The sequence below is a fragment of the Lynx canadensis genome, chromosome C1, assembly GCF_007474595.2.
Source record: "Lynx canadensis isolate LIC74 chromosome C1, mLynCan4.pri.v2, whole genome shotgun sequence".
Classification (NCBI taxonomy): Eukaryota; Metazoa; Chordata; class Mammalia; order Carnivora; family Felidae; genus Lynx; species Lynx canadensis.
The window spans coordinates 206,129,167-206,151,310 of NC_044310.1; the positions used below are offsets into that span (position 1 = coordinate 206,129,167).

Here is a 22,144-nt window from a genome sequence, read left to right on the forward strand (position 1 = left end):
GTGGGTAGGGGCCTTTAAATGGAATCTTGATGGGAAAGATAGAAGATTCAGTGGTTTCAAGAATTTAGTGAAATTCAGTATGGTTACACTTCAGTTAAATTTGTGATTTGATTTCTTTGCCATATGGTGGCCCCATTATATGGATTTAAATACTTGGATTATACAGATAATACCTTTCAGAACACACACATTCTCTGAAACTTACAAAGCTCATCATTTAGATTCTGGAATCTAAGAGGTAGCTCATGCTTATCTTTGGAGTATAAAATTCTTAATAATTGTAATCCAGTTTGTGCACATTTTGGCCAAATTCTCATCTGTCTTCTCACCCCCACAGAGCTCCTTTTGAAGTCATTGGAGCTCCCCGTGCTGAGCATTTCATGGGGGTGCAGAGCAAGGTGAGAGTTTGGAACCACTAAAGTTAAATAAATATTTTAAATCCAGTTGCCTTAACCATCAAAATAAGAATTTATTTCTTAAGTACATTATGGAATAGGACACTAGAGGGCAGTATTTACCCCCCCTTTTTTTCCTTTTTGTATCTTCGCCCAGCCTCTTATTTCTAGAACTGTCTTAAATGTATGCATTTTTGAAAATGAATGTGGTTAGATGGTTTTAAGGTGTGTGAGAGATGTATTAGTGAAACAGCCATGTTTGGGAACTATATGTATATATTTGTAGTGTGAGGAGGTTTTTATCCAATCTATAGGTAGTTGGGGATTTATGGTATGATACAAGTTGGAGAAAATTCCTAAAGAAAAATGTTAGCCAGTTCTAAAAGAGGATTATTACTAACGTAGACTTAATGTTACCTGTACTTATGGTAAACACAGATAAAACGTTGAAAGCCCAGTGGTGCCAGTATTATCTTGGGTCTGTCCAGTTTCTGTTTGTGAATCATATTGTATCATTTGATATTAAAATCTGGGAATTCATAAATAGAAGGAAAGTAAAATATTGGTACCCTAGTACTTGATATTAGGCTAAATTTTAAGCTAACATCTATATTGTTTAAGTTAATGATCTATAAGTGAATTAATAATGTAGGATCCTTTGGTCAGAAAATTGATCTTTAAAATCCTGTCAAACTCTGAAGATTTTTGAAAATAACCGCCCCCCCCCCCCCCCGCCATTACAGTGAAGGATTTAGCATGCAATTTGTCATGGAAAATGTCACAAAATAGCTAATTTTCAAAACAGGTTTTTTTCACTTGAAACTCACTGCCTAACTTTTGTTAGAAAGAAATAGTTAAATTACATGCAGACATAACTCTGGTTTGTCCTAGAACTTGGAGCAACTCTTGGCTTCTTTCTAGAAAACAATATTTTGGTTACATTAAAAGGTATTTATATGTTTTTTGTTTATCAGGTTATTCTCGGACACTATAATTGGCTCTCCTATGAAGATGTCTTCGTTAGAGCTCTTAATTTTGGAAATGGCTTACAGATGTTGGGTCAGAAACCAAAGACCAACATCGCCATCTTCTGTGAAACCAGGGCCGAATGGATGATTGCTGCACAGGCGTGCTTTATGTATAATTTTCAGCGTACGTAGGCTTTCTGATCTTCTGGAAGAGCAGACTTGAGTTACTGGGGGACAGAGGATATTGTTTGTTTATAAATATTTCATTCTTAAGAAATTAAAATCCGGAAGTTAATTTCACCTTGCATCTAATCAGGGGAGAATTCTGTTACAACTTCGAGTTGTGGGTCTACTTTGGAAAAGGAATCAAGTGTGGAACAGTTGGGGGGCCGGTGTGGTAAGGGGACTGGAACGTATGACTGCGGGGCTCGGGGCCTAGCGAGTGAGGCCTATGCCTGTGGGTCAGGGAAGGCTCGGCCGTCCTCTCAGGAGCTCTCTTGTGAAGTTAGTGTCACTTTGTTGTGCCATTTCTGTTAGCAGTGACAGGTGACGTCAGTACTCGAACCCAACTGCAAGTTCAATGATAGGGAGTTTTTATATTGTAGTAATTCAAGTGGCAACCCTGAGGCCCCAGCCCGTGACGTCGTCCCGGGAGCTTAGCTCAGAGGCCTTGGTGCCAAAACGTGACGTGACGTCTGGACGTTGACTTACCTTTCAGATGAAACAGAAAAGATGACGCTTTTATCAGGTTTCCTGCTGTAAATATTTTTTTTAAAAAACTGACATACCCTTTGGCTTTCATAGGTTCGGGTTTACGGTATGCTTCTTTTGAGAAGCTTTAAAATAATTAGCTTTCAAAGTCACTTTAAGTCTAGCTTCTGTCAGTTAGGCAGAAAGCAAAAGCCCACAGGATCATCATTAAATGTCAGCGTTTCTAGAATGTTTTTCTTTAGTTTTCTACTTTAGAGTAAGCAGTACTGCCATTTGTTCATGTTAGCATATCACACCATCAACCCGGTACTCAGTGCGTCTTACTGGTATATTTTCTTTTTTCTTATTTTCGTACCAAGTAGTTAACTAAGGCTTTGACGTTTTAGGAGTCAAATATAATCCCTTCCATTGTGGCATCCCAGAGCAACATCTGTAGGTGAAACAAAACTTAAAAAAAAGTTTTTTTTAATTATATTTGAGAGAGAGAGAGAGAGAGAGAGAGACAGAGAGGGAGGGAGAGAGATACCAAGCAGGGGAGGGGCAGGAAGAGAGGGAGACACAGAATCCGAAGCAGGCTCCAGGCTCTGAGCTGTCAGCATAGAACCCGATGTAGGGTTTGAACTCGTGAACCATGAGATCATGATCTGAGCCAAAGTCAGATGCTCAACTGACTGAGCCACCCAGGCACCCCTCAAATTTTTTTGTTTTAAAATATTGGAAATCTTGGGGGAGCAATTAAGTAGGAAAGGGTGAGTGAGTGGGCATGTTTATTAGTATATTGAAATAATTTAGAAAATCGTAGCACAGTTATATAATAAGCCATGGATTGTTAAATTTAGGGCTCAGTATACCACTATGATTCATGACCACTTTCAGAGACTTTGTTTATATTTGGTACTTCCATGAAATGTTCAAACACTTGACTTGCCCTTCTTTTCCCTGTAGTTGTTACATTGTATGCTACTCTAGGAGGTCCGGCTATTGTTCATGGATTGAATGAAACAGAGGTGACCAACATCATTACCAGTAAAGAACTCTTGCAAACAAAGTTGAAGGTGAGGACTGCAGTTATTTTGTAACTGTCCGAAACCTGAGAATTTTCAGTGTCTTGGGCTCTAATGCTGATGCTATTATGACCTTTCAAATCCTGAATATCTTTGTAAACTTTTAGGAACATCATACTTTATTCTTTTCCTTTAGAAAAGAAGAAGTAGATTTTGCCTGTATTTATGTATAAGTAGTGCATAGAGTTTCAGAGTGATTGGTAAGTATAATATATATGCCCGTGTCTAAGGGGAAGGGGTCATAACTTTCATTGTGTCCACTTGTGTTCTAGTCTATTTTCAGTAAATTTCTAATTTTGAAGGGTTGTTTCTAAACTAGTAACTCGTTTTATATCGGAAGCATTGGGTCATTATGAGGTTTTAGAATTTTTTTAAGGAAAAAGACTTTATGAAACTATAGGAGAAAAGGGGTTTAAGTCTCTAGATGACTTCCTGTGAAAACAGTAATATCTGCCTTTTTTTTTTTAAGTTTATTTATTTATTTTGAGAGAGGGGGGGGGGGAGGAGATCCCAAGCAGGCTCCATGCTGTCAGCACAGAGCCCGATGTGGGGCTCAGTCTTCTGACCCCGAGATCATGACCTGAACCCTTGTCAAGAGTCAGACAGTTAACCGACGCCCCTGGCGATTTTTTTTTTAAAGTTTGTTTACTTATTTTGAAAGAGAAAGAGAAAACCAGTGGGGTAGGGGCAGAGTGAGAAGGGGACAGAGGATCTGAAGCCGGGCTCAGCCCGACGTGGGGCTCAACCTCAGGAACCGAACCGTGAGATCATGACCTGTGCCCTGAAGTCAGATGCTTAACCACCTGAGCCACCCGGGCGCCCTTTTTATATGCAGGTTTGTAAGTGAATCCCCCCATCTTTGTTAGCCTCTTGACAACTTGCAGGGCGGGGGCTGCTCCATTGTTCCGGCGGCCTGTGTTTACACGCCTATTTTGTAAGGAAGTGACTTTGTTGATTAGGATTGTACCAAAGAACAGGGCACACAGTAAGTCTAATGCCATAAAATAGCAATGTAAATTTCCGACCGGTATTTCTCCATCTGAAGGAAGTGGTATTCATACCAGTGCATCCCCTCACCCTTTTTGGGAGGCAAGAAATGGATAATTCTGTGACTGCGGTAAACTACTTTTCTCGTGTCCTGGACTGGCTCTAAGCTGTTCGCTGACGAACAGTGAAGAACGTGAGGCACGCTTGTGTTTTTCCAGGATATAGTTTCTTTAGTCCCACGCCTGCGGCACATCATCACTGTGGACGGGAAGCCACCGACCTGGTCCGAATTCCCCAAGGGCGTCATCGTGCACACCATGGCCGCGGTGCAGGCCCTCGGAGCCAAGGCGACCGCAGGTACGGCATACCCCGCCAGGTCCCTCCCGGGGTTCTGCAGCGGCTGTGCTCTCCGGAGTCATTCCAGACCCTGAAGTCAGGTCAGGGACAAACCCAGTTCCTAAACCGTCACTTTGGGAAGTACAGCCACTCTACATCTACTGTTTTCTGCCCTTTGAAGAAAGGTTTCAGGAAGAACCCACACATTAATTTATTCGTATTCTAAAAAGTAGTACGTATTTGAGATTAGTTGGAAAGACTTTTATGTTCTACAGGTTTCCCGTTTCTTTTCTCTGATAGTTTTGAGTGGTTTGAAGTTAGTTTCGTAAATAGTGGCGTCAAACCAGTGCTATGTGAATTATGTGTAAGTATGAGCAGATGGCTGGAGTGGCTAATCCTGGATTCCCCGCTTTCATTCCCGGCTCAGACTCTCCCTCTTCCTTGCAGAGGGAATGTCTTCTCATCCTCTAGCTGGAATACGTGGGCATGGTGATGCTGGAGGTTCCCACTCTCAGTGTCAGAAAGTGTTAGTGTATTGGGATTTGGGAATATCACAGAAGCTGCTACGATGCCGGGACTGGATTTCCTTTGTAGCTGGAAACACAGTGCTTATTCAGATGTAAGCACTCAGCTGTGGAATGGGAATAGGGCTGTGCTGACATTAGTGTTGGGCATATGGAATTTTCAGTGCTAGTGGGACATTCAGTGTAGCACTTTTTTTAAATCTTTATTTTTCCAACGTTTATTTATTTTTAAGACAGAGAGAGACAGAGCATGAACGGGGGAGGGGCAGAGAGAGAGGGAGACACAGAATAGGAAACAGGCTCCAGGCTCTGAGCCATCAGCCCAGAGCCTGACGCGGGGCTCGAACTCCCGGACCGCGAGATCGTGACCTGGCTGAAGTCGGACGCTTAACCGACTGCGCCACCCCGGCGCCCCTAAATCTTTATTTTTGAGAGAGAGAGACAGAGTGGGAGCAGGGAGGGGGCAGAGAGGGGAGAGACACAGAATCCGAAGCAGGCTCCAGGCTCTGAGCTGTCAGCACAGAGCCCATCGCGAGGCTTGAACTCACAGACCACGAGATCATGACCTGAGCCGAAGTCGGATGCTTAACCTACTGAGCCACCCGGGTGCCCCTCAGTGTCGATCTTTAGTGGGGGTATGGCATATACTCTGGAGCTAAGTTTGGAGTTAAGAGATTCAGAGGCCAGAAGCACTTAGGTTTTAATTGTAGCTGTGGAAGTAGGTGAGGTCACCCACAGAGAATGGTGCCTCTGAAAGCAGCAGAGCGTTGGTCAGAGAAGAGGGAAGAAACCATGCTGTGTGGTTCCTGGAATCCAAGCGAAAGGAGCCCATCAGTGAGGCAGGAGTCGTCAGCGGGAGTCAGGTGACACTGGGACTGCAGGAGGACCGCCTCAGAGCAGTTCGTAGGACGCGGTGGTGGTAGAGGACGGTGCCTGGGATGAAGGGCTGAGTGGCAGGCTAGGAAGGTGGGACTAGAACGAAGACCGTTGTCATGAGATCTGTCTGCGCATGTTGGAGAGGAAGGGTTCACTGGTGAACACGTTTAAAATCGCTTCCCCCCCACTTACTGAAGAGGTCCACCTGTCGGGGGCTTCCAGGGTTAACCCAGGCAGTGCCATCCGTGACCCGCTTCTCGTTGTCTTTCTGCTGTCTGCTGGACGTTGGCTGCTGTCCTTAGCGTGTGCCCAAGGAGGACACGGTCTCTTAATCCAGGACTCGGACTGTAGCCAAGTCAGCTTGGCTTCACCATGTGAGGCCGAGAACATTGTTTAGCAACCACCCTTATCTTAGTTGAATTGCTGGAATAGCCTTTTGTGTCCCTACTGCCCTTCGTCCCTTTCTCAAGTTGGGTAGCCGCGTAGCAGCCACAGGTGATGACGAACTGCCATTTGAAACAGCATTGTTTTCTACCCCGGAGTGAAATCCAAAGTCTTGAGTGAGGCCTTGAAGGCTTTGCATGATATGGTCCTGGCTGTGACTTCAGCTTCCTTTCCTGCTGTTTTTCCTCTTACTCACTGGTCTTTACATATGCCAATCACATTGCTACCTCAGGGCCTTCGCTCTTGCCTATTTTCTGCTTGAAACATTCTTCTCCCAATTCCAGGGTTTCCATGGCTCCCTTCCTCACTGTATTCAAGTCTTTACTAAAATGCCAACTTGACAGGAAAGTTTTTCTTGACTTTTCCATCTAAATTGCTTCTCCTGTCCTCTCACCTAGTCTTGCTGTGTTTTTCTTTATAGCTCTTATGACATTATAGATTTGTGATTTGTTTATATTCTATATTTCCTTTATGTGAGGGGACTTGATCTGTTTTGCTGACCGAGTTGTTGAATCGAGTTAACAAACATGATTATGGAAAAAATTGGTTAATATGGCTAAATTTCTCAGAAGTGTGTTTTTTTTCCTCCAATGCAGAAAACAAACCTCATAGCAAACCAGGGCCCTTAGATATTGCAGTAATCATGTATACAAGTGGATCCACAGGACTTCCAAAGGGAGTCATGATCTCCCACAGCAACATTATTGCTGGTATAACTGGGATGGCGGAAAGGATTCCAAGGCTGGGGTAAGTCACAGTAAATGTGGTTGTACCTGTTGTTAAATTAACATTTGTGTCGTTTAGTAGTGTATGGCCAACTTAGTCTCTCAGAGTCGCACAGTTGGCATTTCCTTCAAAAAAAAAAAAAAAGGCAGGACACTTAAATTAATTACAAAACAGTTACAATTGTGAGGGTTTAAAATACAGTTTTGCATACAATACATTGTGAATATTTACTTTTCACTTTAAAAGTGTAAATTTTAACTGACTCAAATCCCTTCATGTGAATTATTTTAATCCGTTGATAGTATTGCCACTAGAGTCATTTTTATACCTAAACAGGTGTGATTCAGGTGGACAAATAACTTCATAGATTCCAGGAAGTGTTTCTTGAGCTTCATTCAGCCTCCGATTGTTCTTCTTAAGAGCAATTCCAGCACTAACGGGCAGGGTGGGCGTGCCGTGGGAAGAGACTGGCGGAGGAGCCCAGATGGGACCGTGAGGGCTTGTCTGGCAGTGGGCGAACGACTGATCTGGTGTGTGGTCATGGCTGGATGTTTCTGATGCCCTTGTGCACAGAAATTACCCTCATGCCAGTTACTGTGGAATTGAATTTAGGGATGGAGAGAGAAGTTTCTCTTATGAATGGATCCCTTTTAGAAAGAATTCAGAGCAGCAGTTCTCTGGGTTAGTCTTAGTTTGCCCTTCGTATTTTTGGCGGTGGGGGCACTTCTTGAAATAGATACACATACGTACATGTTTTCTTGTGCATGGTAGAATTTATTATTTGTAAATAACTCTCAAAACAGGAGTCTCTTCTGTAAAACTCCTGGCCAACAGTTGTGGATTCTGTTTGAACTCCTCCGTTTGGGAGCCCACCAGCTTAAAAGACCATTTCCTTTTCGGATGATTTCCCCTGCCCTTCGAGAGAACCCTTCTTTTGGCCCCAGCCTTCATTTCTTCTCTCCTAGCATGTGGCTCCTGCAGCACTCCTAATTAGTGAGTGCCTTCAAGCAGGACCGAGACGAGCCTCCTCCTTAGTGTCTGCCTCCTGGGGTTTAGGCTGAGCTGTGGTTCTCCCCCTGTGCGCCCCCGCCCTCCCTGCACACCCTCAGTGTGTGTCTGCCGCCCCCCTCCCCCACATGTACACACGCACACACTCTCTCTCACTCTCCCTTTCTCCCCACACTGGCTCCCTTTTGCAGTCGCTTCCTGCAGAGCTGGCCTCTGACGGTTGCTTTTATGTCCCCTTGTGTTTCAGAGAGGAAGATGTTTACATTGGATATCTGCCTCTGGCCCACGTGTTAGAATTAAGTGCCGAGCTTGTGTGTCTTTCTCACGGATGCCGCATCGGCTACTCTTCACCACAGACGTTAGCAGATCAGGTAAATTAAATGTCGGTGCCTTTAGATACTAACAAATTTCTTGAACACATTTCCCCCCATCCTTGTGACAGTATGTTGCAAAGGTGACAGTTAATCAGTTAATCACTTGCCTTTTAAGTTCTTTTTACAATGAATGAGTTAAAATGGTGAACTTATACTAATTGACTTTTTGGTCTGAGAATTCCACTGTAAGGATCACTTTATAGAGATCGCTTTTTCTTTCTGTAGTCTTCAAAAATAAAGAAAGGAAGCAAAGGGGACACAACCATGTTGAAACCAACACTGATGGCAGCTGTTCCGGTAAGAATTGACCATTAATCAACGTTGAGCACTGAACAAGCGTCCTCTGCTACAGAATGTAAATGCTAGTGGGAAAGACACTGTTGACGAGGCAGTTTCTGTGCGACTCATTACTTCTTGATTATTTACGTCGCCTTATGCGCTACAGGATTTATTCAGTCTTTTTTTTTTTTTAGCTTTATTCATTTATTTAAATTTACTAAACACTCAACTTAGTTTTAGCTTCCCTATGATATTATCAGCTCCTTTTCCTAAATAAGCTTCTTACTCAGATCATTTCATGATATGTTTGCTATGAGTAGAAACCTGAAGCCCAGTGGGAGATAGGGGGGAAGGTGTGATATCCTTCTCCTCAAAGCCAATTGTGTCATTGCCTTCCTGAGACAGGAGGTCTTGGCCTAGTCACTGGAAAAAGGGACAAAGAAGTTGGTGCAACTTTGAATTAATTACCCGAGAAGTGCTTTGCATCCCAATATACCAGGCACAGGGAGGGGTCTGGGAATGAGAGGAATAGAAATGGGTAGCAAGGAATTTTCTGTCTCCTTAATGTAAGATTTATGTGGCTTCTGATTTTGTCTCAAAGTGTTGGGATTGTTCCAAACACTTGAGTGCTCCCAGCCAGCAAAGTTAACGTAGTTACCACGGTATAAATGACCAGTAGTTTGATAGTCTCTAGAGGTGAGGAGTTTCCTTGGTGTAGTATTTTACTTTTTAGTTCATGTATTAGTTCATATAAAATTAAATATAATTTAAAACTGTAGAGGAAAAGCCATTTCAAGTCATTACAGTATACTGCATAGTGATAGGCCTAGCGAGCAAAATGCAGTGCAGAGAAGGAAAATTTCCTGCGTGTAGCATTAAAAGACAATCAACTGGGACGCCTGGGTGGCTCAGTTGGGTAAGCGTCTGACTCTTGGTTTCGGCTCAGGTCATGATCTCACGGTTCACAGGGAGAGCCCTGTGTCGGGCTCTGCATTCACAGCACAGAGCCTGCTTGGGATTCTCTCCCTATCTTTCTCTGCCCCTCCCCTCCCCTCTCTCTTTCTAATAAATAAACTTAAAAAAAAAAAAAAGGGACCATCAACCAACCAAAATAACCCTATGGTCCCCCCCTTTTTAAAAATTTTTTAACTTTTATTTATTTTTGAGAGAGCGTACAAGTGAGGGAGGGGCAGAGCGAGGGGGAGACACAGAATCTGAAGCAGGCTCCAGGCTCTGATCCATCAGCACAGAGCCTGACGCAGGATTCGAACCCACGAATCGTAGGATCATGACCTGAGCTGAAGTTGGACACTTAACTGACTTGAGCCAGCCAGGCACCCCAACCCTATGATCCTTTTATCAGCAAAGTGAGGCTGTATTTTTATAAGTTAAGGTATGAGAATTTAAGAAACCATTTCATATAGTTGTTCATTTATTTAGTTCGTTTATTTTCTAAAATAAGACAGTTGCTTATTTTATTTATTTATTAAAAAATTTTTTTTAATGTTTATTTATTTTTGAGAGAGACAGAGACAGAATGCGAGTGGGCTAGGGGCACAGAGAGAGGGAGATGCAGAATCCAAAGCAAGCTCCAGGCTCCGAGCTGTCAACACAGAGCTTGATGCGGGGCTCGAACTCTTAAGCTGTGAGATCGTGACCTGAGCCGAAGTCGGACACTCAACTGACTGGGCCACCCAGGTGCCCTGACAGTTGCTTATTTTATAAGCAAGGCAATATAAAAATCAGTAATGATAACATTACTGCCCTAAGGCTTTTCTTTTTTCTTTTAACTACTCCTATGAGCATCTAGGTATATTTGTGCTATGAAAAATTATTTTTATAGAAACCTCAGTTTTAAACTAGTTGTGGCTCTATTTTAAAAGTTTGTTCCTCTTAGAATATAGTTTTTAAAATGCCTCAGTACTGATAGAAATATTTATCTGTTGTGAAGATGTAATATATAAGACACCTGATAGCATTATTGATTATATTAACTCATTTTTATATATCTAGGAAATCATGGATCGGATCTACAAAAATGTCATGAATAAAGTGAATGAAATGAGTAGTTTCCAGCGCAATCTGTTTATTCTGGCCTATAATTACAAAATGGAGCAGATTTCAAAAGGGCATGGCACCCCTCTGTGTGACAGGTCAGTAGACTCCCCCTCTCTTTGGTAACTTATCATTTTTTCTTATTACTAGCCCAGTTAATTGAGATAGTTGTAAGAAATTTGTTTTAAAAAGTCAAAGGGACTATAAAACACCATCTTGCATAAGAATATGAGCAATTAAAAATATTGCAATATTATTTGAAAAAATGTTTCATTTACAGTTTTCCTGTGTTTAATAGCGTGCTTCTGCAGCGCCTGGGAGGCTCAGTCACTTTAGCATCTGACTCTTGAGTTTGGCTCAGGTCATGATCTCTTGGTTCAGGAGATTGAGCCCCGTGTCCAGCTCTGCTCTGGCTGTGGAGCCTGCTTGGGATTCTCTCTCTGCCTCTCTCCTCTCTCTGTCTCTGTCCCTGTCTCTCTGTCTCTGTCCTCTCTCTGTCTCTGTCCCTCTCTCTCTGCCTCTGTCCTCTCTCTGTCTCTGTCCCTCTCTCTCTGCCTCTGTCCTCTCTCTGTCTCTGTCCCTCTCTCTCTGCCTCTCCCCCATTCTCCCTCCCTCCCTCCCTCCCTCCCTCCCTCTGTCCTTTTCTCTTTGCTTCTCTCCCATTGTCTGTCCCTCTCCCTCCCTTCCTCCCTCCACACCCCCCCCCCGCCTCTCCCCCATTCTCTCTCTCAAAGTAAATAAACTTAAAAAAAATGTGTGCTTTTATTTTTTGTTGACACATTATGTGGTATGTGATTTTAGTTGAGAAATAGTTTCTCTTTGCTTTTAAATTTATTTCAATATGAATATAAAATGGCAACCAAATATGAGTAAATCTTTTGTGTTTAAAGTGTTAAATGACAGGTTTTACCACCAGCCTTATTATTTGTTATTTTGTTTTTGTAGTGCTAATAGATTTAAGTAGATTTAGTTGTAAATAATTTAGAAATTAGAACACAAAGGATGACATTTAATTTTTTAAAATCTATTTATTTTTTATTTTTATTTGAGAGAGAGAGAGAGCAAGCAGTGGAGGAGGAGAGAGAGAGAGAGAGAGAGAGAGAGAGAGACAATCTTATGCAGGCCCAACACTCAGAGTGGAGTCTGTTATGGGACTTGATCCTATGACCCTGGGATCATGAACTGAGCTGAAATCAAGAGTCAGATGTTTAACCGACTGAGCCACCCATGCGCCCCAACATTTAATTTGTTTTTATGAGAATATTAATATAGTTTTCATATACTCCACATTATTTAAAACTTTGGTTTTTTTTCCTGCCTTATTTTAGCTTTTTTCTTAGTGGGATATATAACCTACTTTGTAAAGCCTGTTAACATACATATGTGTATGTATATATATGTATGTATATATATATATATGTATATATACATGTATACATATATAACATAACTAGAAATTTTATTTATTATTATTTTTAATGTTTATTATTGAAGAAGAGAGAACATGAGCTGGGGAGGGGCAGAGACAGAGGGAGATACAGAATTCAAAGCAGGCTCTAGGCTCTGGGCTGTCAGCACAGAGCCCGATGTGGGGCTCGAACTCACGAACTATGAGATCATGACCTGAGCCGAAGGTGGACACTCAAGTGACTGAATCCCCCAGGTACCCCAAAGCCTGTTAATACTTTTTAAATGATTGCTGCTTAGTCTTCACTTTTTCCAGAGTTATATTAAAAAAAACAAAAAAAACCCTTCTCTTTTTCTGATAAAGATTAGCAAGTAATCTTTTTGTTAGTATCTTTCCAGAAATATTTTAGATATTTGAATTTTATTTTTTTTTAATTTAGCAGACATTTTTTTTCATTCATTCATTCCTTTTAGACAGCACGCAGTTGGGGGAGAAGGTCAGAGACAGTGAGCAAGAAAGAATCTTAAGCAGACTCCATGCTCAGCATGGAGCCTGGAGCCTGACACGTGGCTGGACCCCATGACCGTGGGATTGTGACCTGAGCCGAAATCAAGAGACACTCAACCAACTGAGCCTCCCAGGCGTGCCCCATTAATTTAGCAGACATCTTAAAAACAATAGACACTTCAGAATCCAGTGAAATTTTTAAAAAGAGGTCATTCAAATATGTACACATTTCTAATGAAAAGCAAAAAATAATTTGCTTTTTAAAAAAATTTTTTTAATGTTTATTTTTAAGAGAGAGAGAGCACGGGCAGGGGAGGGGCAGAAAGAGAGGGGGACACAGAATCGGAAGCAGGCTCCAGGCTCTGAGCTGTCAGCACAGAGCCCGATGCGGGGCTCGAACCCACGAACCTCGAGATCAAGACCTGAGCCAAAGTCGGACGCTTAACCGACTGCACCTGGGTGGCTCCGTTGGTTAAGCATCTGACTTCGGCTCAGGTCTTGATCTCCCCGTTCGTGGGTTCGAGCCCCGCATCGGGCTCTGTGCTGACAGCTCAGAGCCTGGAGCCTGCTTCCGATTCTGTGTCCCCCTCTCTTCCCGCCCCTCCCCTGCTCACACTCTGTCTCTCAAAAATAAACTAAATGTTAATGCTAAATTAAAAGCATTGTGTTAAGATCCAACAGGATTATTTAGTATTAATATATATATTATAGAATATAAAACTAATTGCTCTGGCCATAAGCAAGCAAATTGCCTTTGCCGTCACTATACAAAGTTAAACCTGACAATTTTGAATTCAAACATTACTTGAAAAGTTAAGAGAAAAGTCATTATGTTCTTTACTTGGTGGTTGAACTTACAAGAGTTAGGATTTAAGTAGTGGGTCAGAGAATCTCCCGAATGGGTGGTGTGGCCTTGGGTGAGCCTGACTCTCAGAGTCAGGAGATCACTTTGGAAAATCCCACTCAGCTTTAAAATCCTGTGATTCTCTGCTTATTTATTTTTATTTTTATTTGTTGCAAGGTTTATTTTTCGAAAAGTTCGAGGCTTGCTAGGTGGAAACATTCGGCTTCTGTTGTGTGGAGGCGCTCCACTTTCTGCAACCACACAGCGGTTCATGAACATCTGTTTCTGCTGTCCCGTGGGGCAGGGGTACGGACTCACCGAATCTTCTGGTGCAGGAACGATTACAGAAGGTTGGTGTTATCAATGCCTGGTGTGGCCGGCAGAGGCTGGGGTGCAGCTCCAGGCACCGTGTGGTGGTGGTTGTTTCGGGCAGTGTATCCGATGAGAGCGGTTAAGGTATTTGTGTGCAGGATGATGGTGATTATTGATATGGTATTCAGACTGTATCAGCTACACCTCGTAGTCAGTAGTTGAAGGAATTTTTCCTGTTAGACTACAATGTGTCCTTTAAAAGCGACTTAGCGTTCTGGAAAAGAAGTTGTAGTAACAAGCATTGTCTTTATTATATACATTTATTTTCTTATATCAGGTAAGAAGTTTCTTTTTGTGTAGAAAAATTGTAGAGTTGTTTAGGTGTGTATATTAAGGCTTAAACTCAGAAGTGGTTTCTGGGCGTGGTCTGTGTGAGAGGGAAACTAGATTCAGTTCTAGAAAATATAATTTCCAGGGTATGAGAATATAAATTCCAGGGTAATTTCTGTGTCCTGGTGACGTGGTTGAAGAGGTGATCCACTATCCAAGTAGGTGATGAATCCCAAAGTGCTTTATGTGTCTGTCCCTTTTATGGAGGGAAGTTACTTTGCTTCTCACTACTAGCAAAAGCTGCTTTGCATTTTCTAGGTACTCACAGATACTCAAGCTTTTAACTGATCATTTTCCCCTACTTAGCTGAGTTGTTTCAGTGGCCCATTCTTATGGCAGGTTTATCTGGCATTACTTCTGTGTTTTCCTGTTTTCAGTGATATTTTCTGTATTTTGGAAGCTACTTCTAAGTCTCATTTTGCAGGAAATAAACAAGCAACCTTAAATACATGCATATATGCTTCCTTTCTTCTGAGGATCCTTATGTCTTCTGTTTTTAAGATTCACGTTGAATGTGATTAATCGGTTACAGTTTATGGTGTAAAGAAAACAACCTGTAAAGTATTAAAGATAAGCCTTTTATTTCTGATATTTGCCCCTGAGAAGGGCACATAACACAGTAGCAATTCACAGTAATGGTGTGTGCTTTTCCCAGATCCTTGCAAGCCAACCTCGATCTCCAGCCTGGTCTCTGAACTCTCACTGCATGAATTTAAACAGATGATAGCGTATGCTGATTCGGGGAGGCTCTCTCTGAAATAGTGATGGGTGGGAGGGAGAAGGTAGGAGAGGTTATTTGTACTACAAAGCCATCAGGTCTAATAAGAAATAGGTGTAAGAATAGGTGTAAACCATCGTGAGCCATCATCCTTTACAGGGCGGGGCTCTAGACTCAGGAAGCAGACAGCCACTGCGGGGAGTGGAGTGAGCCCCGAGGTAAGAGAATACACGATGGGTGTAAGGAAGGAGTCTGGGGGACCTGGATCAGGCGTGGCCGTCTCAAGGGGCCACGCTTGCTGCTGGGGATGTGGACCCTGTTTCTCCTGGAGATCCCACACTTCTGTGTAAAATGTCCTGGATTTTCAAATGTCCATAACCAGTTCAGAATCAAAACACAGAACAAGGCCACACGGCTTGTGGTTTACCAGTTCGTGACTCCTGCTTTTAAAGAGTCCCTGGGGATGTGAAAGCTTTGGGATAAGTCATCACTTTTGGTAATTCAGAAAAATGAAACTGTTTATTTACCACTCTAGTCAAATACTTTTTTTTTTTCATTTGTGTCTTTAGTATGGGACTACAATACTGGCCGAGTGGGAGCACCATTAGTTTGCTGTGAAATCAAACTGAAGAACTGGGAGGAAGGTAAATAGTCTGTTGTCCCCACAGAGCGTTCGCTGGTGTCATTTTTGACTTTAAAATGGGAATTGTGCTTCATTTTCGTCCTTATTCTAGAACATAAAATTATCCACGAGTGCTCGTGTCTTTTGTGATAGAACTGCTCTATCGGGATCCATGCAAATGCGTTTCTTTTTCTTGTTTCAAGGATGATTCTGAAGAAATAGAATTGTTTTCATTTTGCTTATTGTCTTACTGCATAAATGCAAATAAGAATTATAGCAAAAACTTGAGAAATCTGCTTAATGAATAATGTCCATAAATTAGGAATGATCGTAAGTGTATTGTATGGAAGCAAAATCATGAAGTGTACTCGATGAAACGGAAGATTGGTACATTTTTTTTTCTTTCTTTTCCCCTGAGGACTTCAATCTAGAGTCATCAGAAGGAACGTTTTACTGTAATTTCATAAAAATCTGTTGCTTATACCATTTAAATACTAATCACTTTTTATTTTTTATTTGTTAAAAAAAAATTTTTTTTCAATGTTTATTTTTGACAGAGAGAGACAGAGCATGAGCAGGGGAGGGACAGAGAGACAGGGAGACTCAGAATCCGAAGCAGGCTCCAGGCTGTCAGCACAGAGCCCTATGTGGGTCTTGAAGTCACGAACTGTGAGATCGTGACCTGAGCCAAAGTTGAATGCTTAACCGACGGAGCCACCCAGGCACCCCAATACTAGTCACTTTTTAAAAAAATTATTTGTTTCAGTTAATGTGTATACATTTTCACTGATTGGATTAGATGCACTTTTCTTTTATTCAAAGTAAAGATTCTGAGGGTTAGATGCCATTGTCCGATTATCTTTTAGCAGAATTAGTGAAAATGTTCAATAAATGTAAACTTGGAATCATTCTGAAATTATCTGTAAGGCATAAATCTTTTAAATACAGTGTAATTTTGATTTTATACAGAGAGGTATTTATTAAATATGTGATTTAATACTTTCATCAGATGTATAAGAATCTCTACAGAATCCTTAAAGGATTTACCTGTGTAGTCTAGGTATTTAATACCGCAAGTGTTGGATTTTTCGGTGTAATTTTTTTTCTTGGACTAGTGGTTTTAAGTGCAGAAGTGCTTATGGTTAAGCAACTGAAGATTTGTACCTAGTTCTATATATTAATGGGTTTTGCTCATTCATGCTGTCTGCCTTACTTCTTTTGGGAAACTCTTTGGACTGAAATCAGATGTTCCCCATTTAGACACTCATAGTTTCAAATTTTCACATGATGGGCATAGGGATAAAAATGTTGAATTAACTCTAAATTATTTGTGTTTTCTAGGTGGATACTTTAATACCGATAAACCACACCCCAGGGGTGAAATTCTTATTGGCGGTCAAAATGTGACAATGGGATACTACAAAAATGAAGCAAAAACAAAAGCTGATTTCTTTGAAGATGAAAATGGACAGAGGTGGCTCTGTACTGGAGATGTCGGGGAGTTTGACCCTGATGGTTGTTTAAAGATTATTGGTGAGCTATCTCATTTTTTTTTTCCCCCCTGATAGTGGACGTTTTGGAAATAGTTTTACAAAAGAGATAACTGTTTATTTAGGGAAGCTGTTCAATAATATAAGAATGTATCTTTCTGCAGTGTTGATACGGTCTGTTGTATCATCCCTGGAATATAAAATTTTATACTAGGGACTGTGTGGGAGTTTTAAGGCTTGACATTTAAAATTTTTTTTTTCAACGTTTTTTATTTATTTTTGGGACAGAGAGAGACAGAGCATGAACGGGGGAGGGGCAGAGAGAGAGGGAGACACAGAATCGGAAACAGGCTCCAGGCTCTGAGCCATCAGCCCAGAGCCTGACGCGGGGCTCGAACTCCCGGACCGCGAGATCGTGACCTGGCTGAAGTCGGACGCTTAACCGACTGCGCCACCCAGCCGCCCCAAGGCTTGACATTTTAGAAGGTCTCAGTCTGTTCAATAGCAGTGGTATTTTGAATTATTAGATAACCCTCAAAGAATCAAATTCTTAGTAGGAAATATTTATTTTTTGTGCATTCTTTGCTGTTTAGAGGTTATTGGACAAGGCTCTCTCCTGTTGGAATGGTGTCGTGGCCTTGCCTGTGAGGAAGGCCTGGCAGTTCGAGTATTGACCCCCCCAGGGGCAAAAAATAGCTCCCCGTCTTCCCTCTTACATTCTTTTTCTGTTAATAGCATTTCTGTTCCAGTCATGCTACCTAGAAACCCGGGAGGAGATGAGACTCTTCAGTCAACTCCTCGTATCTTGCCCACACCCTACTGATGTGTCATGTGAAACATGCCTCAAGACCATTCTCTTCGTTCTCTGTGCCCTCTTCCCATGATCAGGCTTACACCTTCTGTCACCTCATTGTAAGAAATTCCTCTCTGTTGACATTGACATCCCTCTTGAAACACACCCTCTCACATATACACACACATACCGTGTGATTCCTCAGCACTGATCTCACTGGGCCACATTGCTGCTAGGGGCTCAGTACGGTGTACCTCTGTTAACGGAGCCCCAGTTCGCCTCCACCTCCATCACTGGCTGTGTCCGCCCCGTCTGTGTTCTTTACCAGTGCTCTTCTACTTGGTGACCGTCCGGTCTTCCCTCAGGACTCCGCTCAGGCCTCACTTGTAGGCATTCTTTCCAAAGCAGCAGGTTGGGGAGGCTTGACACTTCACCACTGCCATACTGTCCTGACGTGATGTGTCCCTGCTCACGCTGCTCTCCAGATGGTGTGTGAGCCTTCAGATGGCGCTGAGAAGTCTTTACCTTCCTGGTGTTAACTGGTCCCAGACACATGCCTGTTCGGCAGAACGTACCTGAGGCCCTGATGACAGGGTCCCTTGTCAGAAGCTGATTTTCTTTTTTGGAAGAGTTTATTTAAAACTACAAACATTAGGGTCTAATTTTACTATGTACCTTTAATTTTAGCGTAACTATTGTAATGACCTTAATTGATAGCACATGACTTCGGGAATGGCCAGTATTCATAGGTATGACTGTTACTATCTCTCATGTGCTCCCCTCCCCAGATCGTAAAAAGGACCTTGTGAAACTCCAGGCAGGAGAATATGTTTCTCTTGGGAAGGTAGAGGCAGCTTTGAAGAATCTCTCACTCATAGATAACATTTGTGCATACGCAAACAGGTAAGAAAGTAGAACTCCTGCTACTTTTGCTCAAAACGTTTGTGTGCCTTTGGCATTTCCTTCCTCGATGAATCTTCTTTGCCAGATTATACTAAGAACTCTCCCTTCTTATCTGTTGTCCCTGGGGAAGGCCTCTTCTCAGCGCAGTGTAGACACTAACTGATTCCTCCCTTGCGGTGCGTCTCCTCCTCGTCTTTCTCTGTGTCCTTGTTTCCTGCTCTGTACCTCACTGCGGTGTCCTGGCTGGTAGGGAGGTGAGGAAAATCACGTCCTCCTTCCTGCCACCTTGGTACCCCCAGCTACCTGTCCCCGGCATAGGGAAGCTTCCCAGAACCAGTCAGAGCAAAGGGGGGTGAAGAAGGAAGTTGGAGGAACAGAGTCATCAAGCCACACTCGCTCAGCACTTACAATCCTGCTCTAAACCTGGGCCTGCTTGGGACCCGGGCCGGGCCGAGGGCTTCTGCCTTAAGCTATGTTAAGCTGTGGCTGAACACATAGCATCTCTAGTCCGTGATGATAATAGAGGCAGCTGGGAAGGAGAGCTTAAAGTTAAAAATCCCAGAAGTGTATTCTTGGGAAATGTGCCGGAATCTCAGACTGGCACTGCGGTGTTCTGGGGGAAAATTATTCTCCACTGTTCGCGATCAGCTACTTTGTGGGCAGCCTAGGAACCACACCACAGCAGTTGATAAAGTGGTGATTATGAAAAAATAAAATCTGCTGTCAGAAGAACCAACCTAGAAACTTTAGACATTTTAAAGATTTACTTCATTGAATTATAAATTATTCTGCCCTTTAATTAGCTATGAGGTAACTTCTTTAGCCATGCTACAGTTCTGGATTTTATGTGTGTGATAGTAATCAGACCGCCCTTCTCTCCCTGGCACACTGCTTGCCATTCCGTAGTGCCATGGGCAGGCCACCTAAGGCTCTGTCACCAAATGCTCATGATAACAAAAGAAAAAAATACAACCACATTACTTTGATTTGCTCCCATATTTCTTTAGACACAACTTTTTTTTTCAATGTTTATTTTTGAGAGCGAGCACAAGTTGGGGAGGGGCAGAGAGAGAGGGAAACACAGAATCTGAAACAGGCTCCAGGCTCCGAGCTGGCAGCACAGAGCCCGATGCGGGGCTTGAACTCATGAACTGCAAGGTCATGACCTGAGCCGAAGTCGGACGATGAACCTACTGAGCCACCCAGACGCCCCATCTTTAGATCTAACTTCAAATTTACATTAGCTTTTACTTTTGTTTAGCCAGTTGATGTGAATGACAAACTTTTTTAAAAGCAGATTTTTCTAATACTTGTAATTTTCTTTTAAGAGATGTATCCATGGAACTATTGGTAACAGTTACACATATTTGAAATTTGTCATCAAGTGTCAGATTAAGGTGTGCTTAGCAGTGAGCTCTGTCAGAGCCTGGAGCCCATGGGGAATCAGGCAGTCGCGGTGGCCGTCGCTTGAAACGAGTGGGCTAGTACCAAACACGCCTCGTGTGTGTCCTTTCGAGTAGTCCCGGGCTGATTGCAGCCACGTCTGTGTCGTTGGTAAGCACGGTGCCTCAGCCACGTTGTCCTTCATGTATCGCAGTTACCATTCCTACGTCATTGGATTTGTCGTGCCAAATCAAAAGGAACTAACGGAACTCGCCCGGAAGAAGGGACTTCAGGGGACGTGGGAGGAGCTGTGCAACAGCTGTGAAATGGAGAACGAGGTGCTCAAAGTGCTTTCCGAAGCTGCTGTTTCAGGTGAGTGAGTGGTAGCCGGACCCTGAGGCCTGAGAGGAGAGAGCGCTTGAATTTATTACGTAGGCTCTTGTATCACAGGCCCGGTGACGCCGATTCCTGGTGTTTCCCTGCCGTTGGGTGGAGGCACATGCTGGTCAGGCCTGCATCCAGGCGCCTGCATCCAGGCGCGTCCACAGGGCTCGCGTCACGTGCTCCCATGGCTCATGTGCATGAGTCGGAATGTCCTGGCCTCTGCAGCTTCTGTCTTCTGGGTTGGCCCTTGCTCTCTTACCTCAGCTGTTTCCTGGCCACCCTGGCCCACCCTGAACTGTCCAAGGCTCTCTTCTTGCATTTTCTACACTGTTAGTGTACTGGGAGCTGCTGATACGGATAGGTCCTGTACCGTGTGTGTGTGTGTGTGTGTGTGTGTGTGTGTGTGTGTGTGTGTGTGTGTGTGTGTTGGGGGGCTGCAACGAGACTGGGACATCTGGGTTGTTCTGCTTTGGGTTGGCAATGAATAATGCTGCTCTGAACATTCAGGTGCAGGTTTTGTGTGGCCGTGCTCCCTTCTGGGAAGATACATCGGGGTGGAGTTGCTAGGCCTGTGTTAACTTTATGTTGAACCTTTTGAGGAAGTACCAGACTATTTACCAGAATACTTTTTTCCAAGTATTTCCCAAACTGTTTTCTAAAATGGTGACATCCTCTCACCATTCCCATCAGTGTCGGCTTCCGGTTTCCCCACAGCCTCGCAACACTTGTTAGTTACTGTTCATCCTTTGGCTTCTAGCCATCCTACTGGGTATGAAGTATGGGGTCTTGTGGTTTTGATTTATATTTTCCTGGTGGCTAATGATGTTGAGCATCTTTTCTTGTATTCAGTAGCCATTGTATATCTTCTAGAGAAATATCTATTCAGATCCTTTGCCCATTTAAAAAAAAATTTTTTTTTTTTAATTTTTTTTTTTTTAAATTTTTTTTTTTTCAACGTTTATTTATTTTTGGGACAGAGAGAGACAGAGCATGAACAGGGGAGGGGCAGAGAGAGAGGAGGAGACACAGAATCCAAAGCAGGCTTCAGGCTCCGCCCTGTCAGCACAGAGCCCGACTCGAGGCTTGAACTCACAAACTGCGAGATCATGACCTGAGCCGAAGCTGGACTTTGCCCATTTTTTAAATAGGATTGCCTTTTTATTATTGAGTTGTACAAGTTCTTTATATATTCCAGACACAACGCTGTAACCTGATAAGAAATTTGTAAATATTTTTTCCCATTCTGTGGGCTGTATTTTTACTTTTTTTAATGTTAATTTATTTTGAGAGAGAGACAGAGACAGAGACAGAGACAGAGAAAACAAGTGGAGGAGGGGCAGAGAGAGGGAGACACAGAATACAAGCAGGCTCCAGGCTCTGAGCTGTCAGCACAGAGCCCGACGTGGGGCTTCAACCCACAAATTGTGAGATCATGACCTGAGCCGAAATCAAGAGTAGGACGCTTAAGGGACTGAGCTACCCAGGCATCCGTCCCTGTGTTTTTACTTTCTTTCATGGTATCCTTTGAAGTAGAAGAGCTTTAATGTTGAAGGATACATTTTCCCCCCTTCTGTTGCTTGTGCTTCTGGTGCCACATGTGAGAAACCACTGCCTAACTCAAATGACAGTCCCGTGTTTCATTC

General features: G+C 42.9%; 1 protein-coding gene across 3 annotated transcripts in view; it reads left to right on the plus strand.

Annotated features, from left to right (window-relative positions):
* Positions 1-22,144, plus strand: part of ACSL3 (acyl-CoA synthetase long chain family member 3) — a 74,733-nt gene that overhangs the window by 48,312 nt on the left and 4,277 nt on the right. For 2 of the 3 annotated variants that reach the window (XM_030325272.1, XM_030325271.1), the window contains 12 exons: positions 1,370-1,547; positions 3,020-3,129; positions 4,344-4,482; positions 6,902-7,052; positions 8,287-8,410; positions 8,639-8,710; positions 10,706-10,845; positions 13,684-13,856; positions 15,496-15,570; positions 16,890-17,081; positions 18,620-18,734; positions 20,332-20,489. In XM_030325272.1, the coding sequence (XP_030181132.1) occupies positions 1,370-1,547; positions 3,020-3,129; positions 4,344-4,482; positions 6,902-7,052; positions 8,287-8,410; positions 8,639-8,710; positions 10,706-10,845; positions 13,684-13,856; positions 15,496-15,570; positions 16,890-17,081; positions 18,620-18,734; positions 20,332-20,489 (1,627 nt within the window). Of the gene's footprint in view, positions 1-337; positions 399-1,369; positions 1,548-3,019; positions 3,130-4,343; positions 4,483-6,901; positions 7,053-8,286; positions 8,411-8,638; positions 8,711-10,705; positions 10,846-13,683; positions 13,857-15,495; positions 15,571-16,889; positions 17,082-18,619; positions 18,735-20,331; positions 20,490-22,144 lie in introns of all 3 variants that reach the window. The other variant, XM_030325273.1, reaches the window with a different exon arrangement.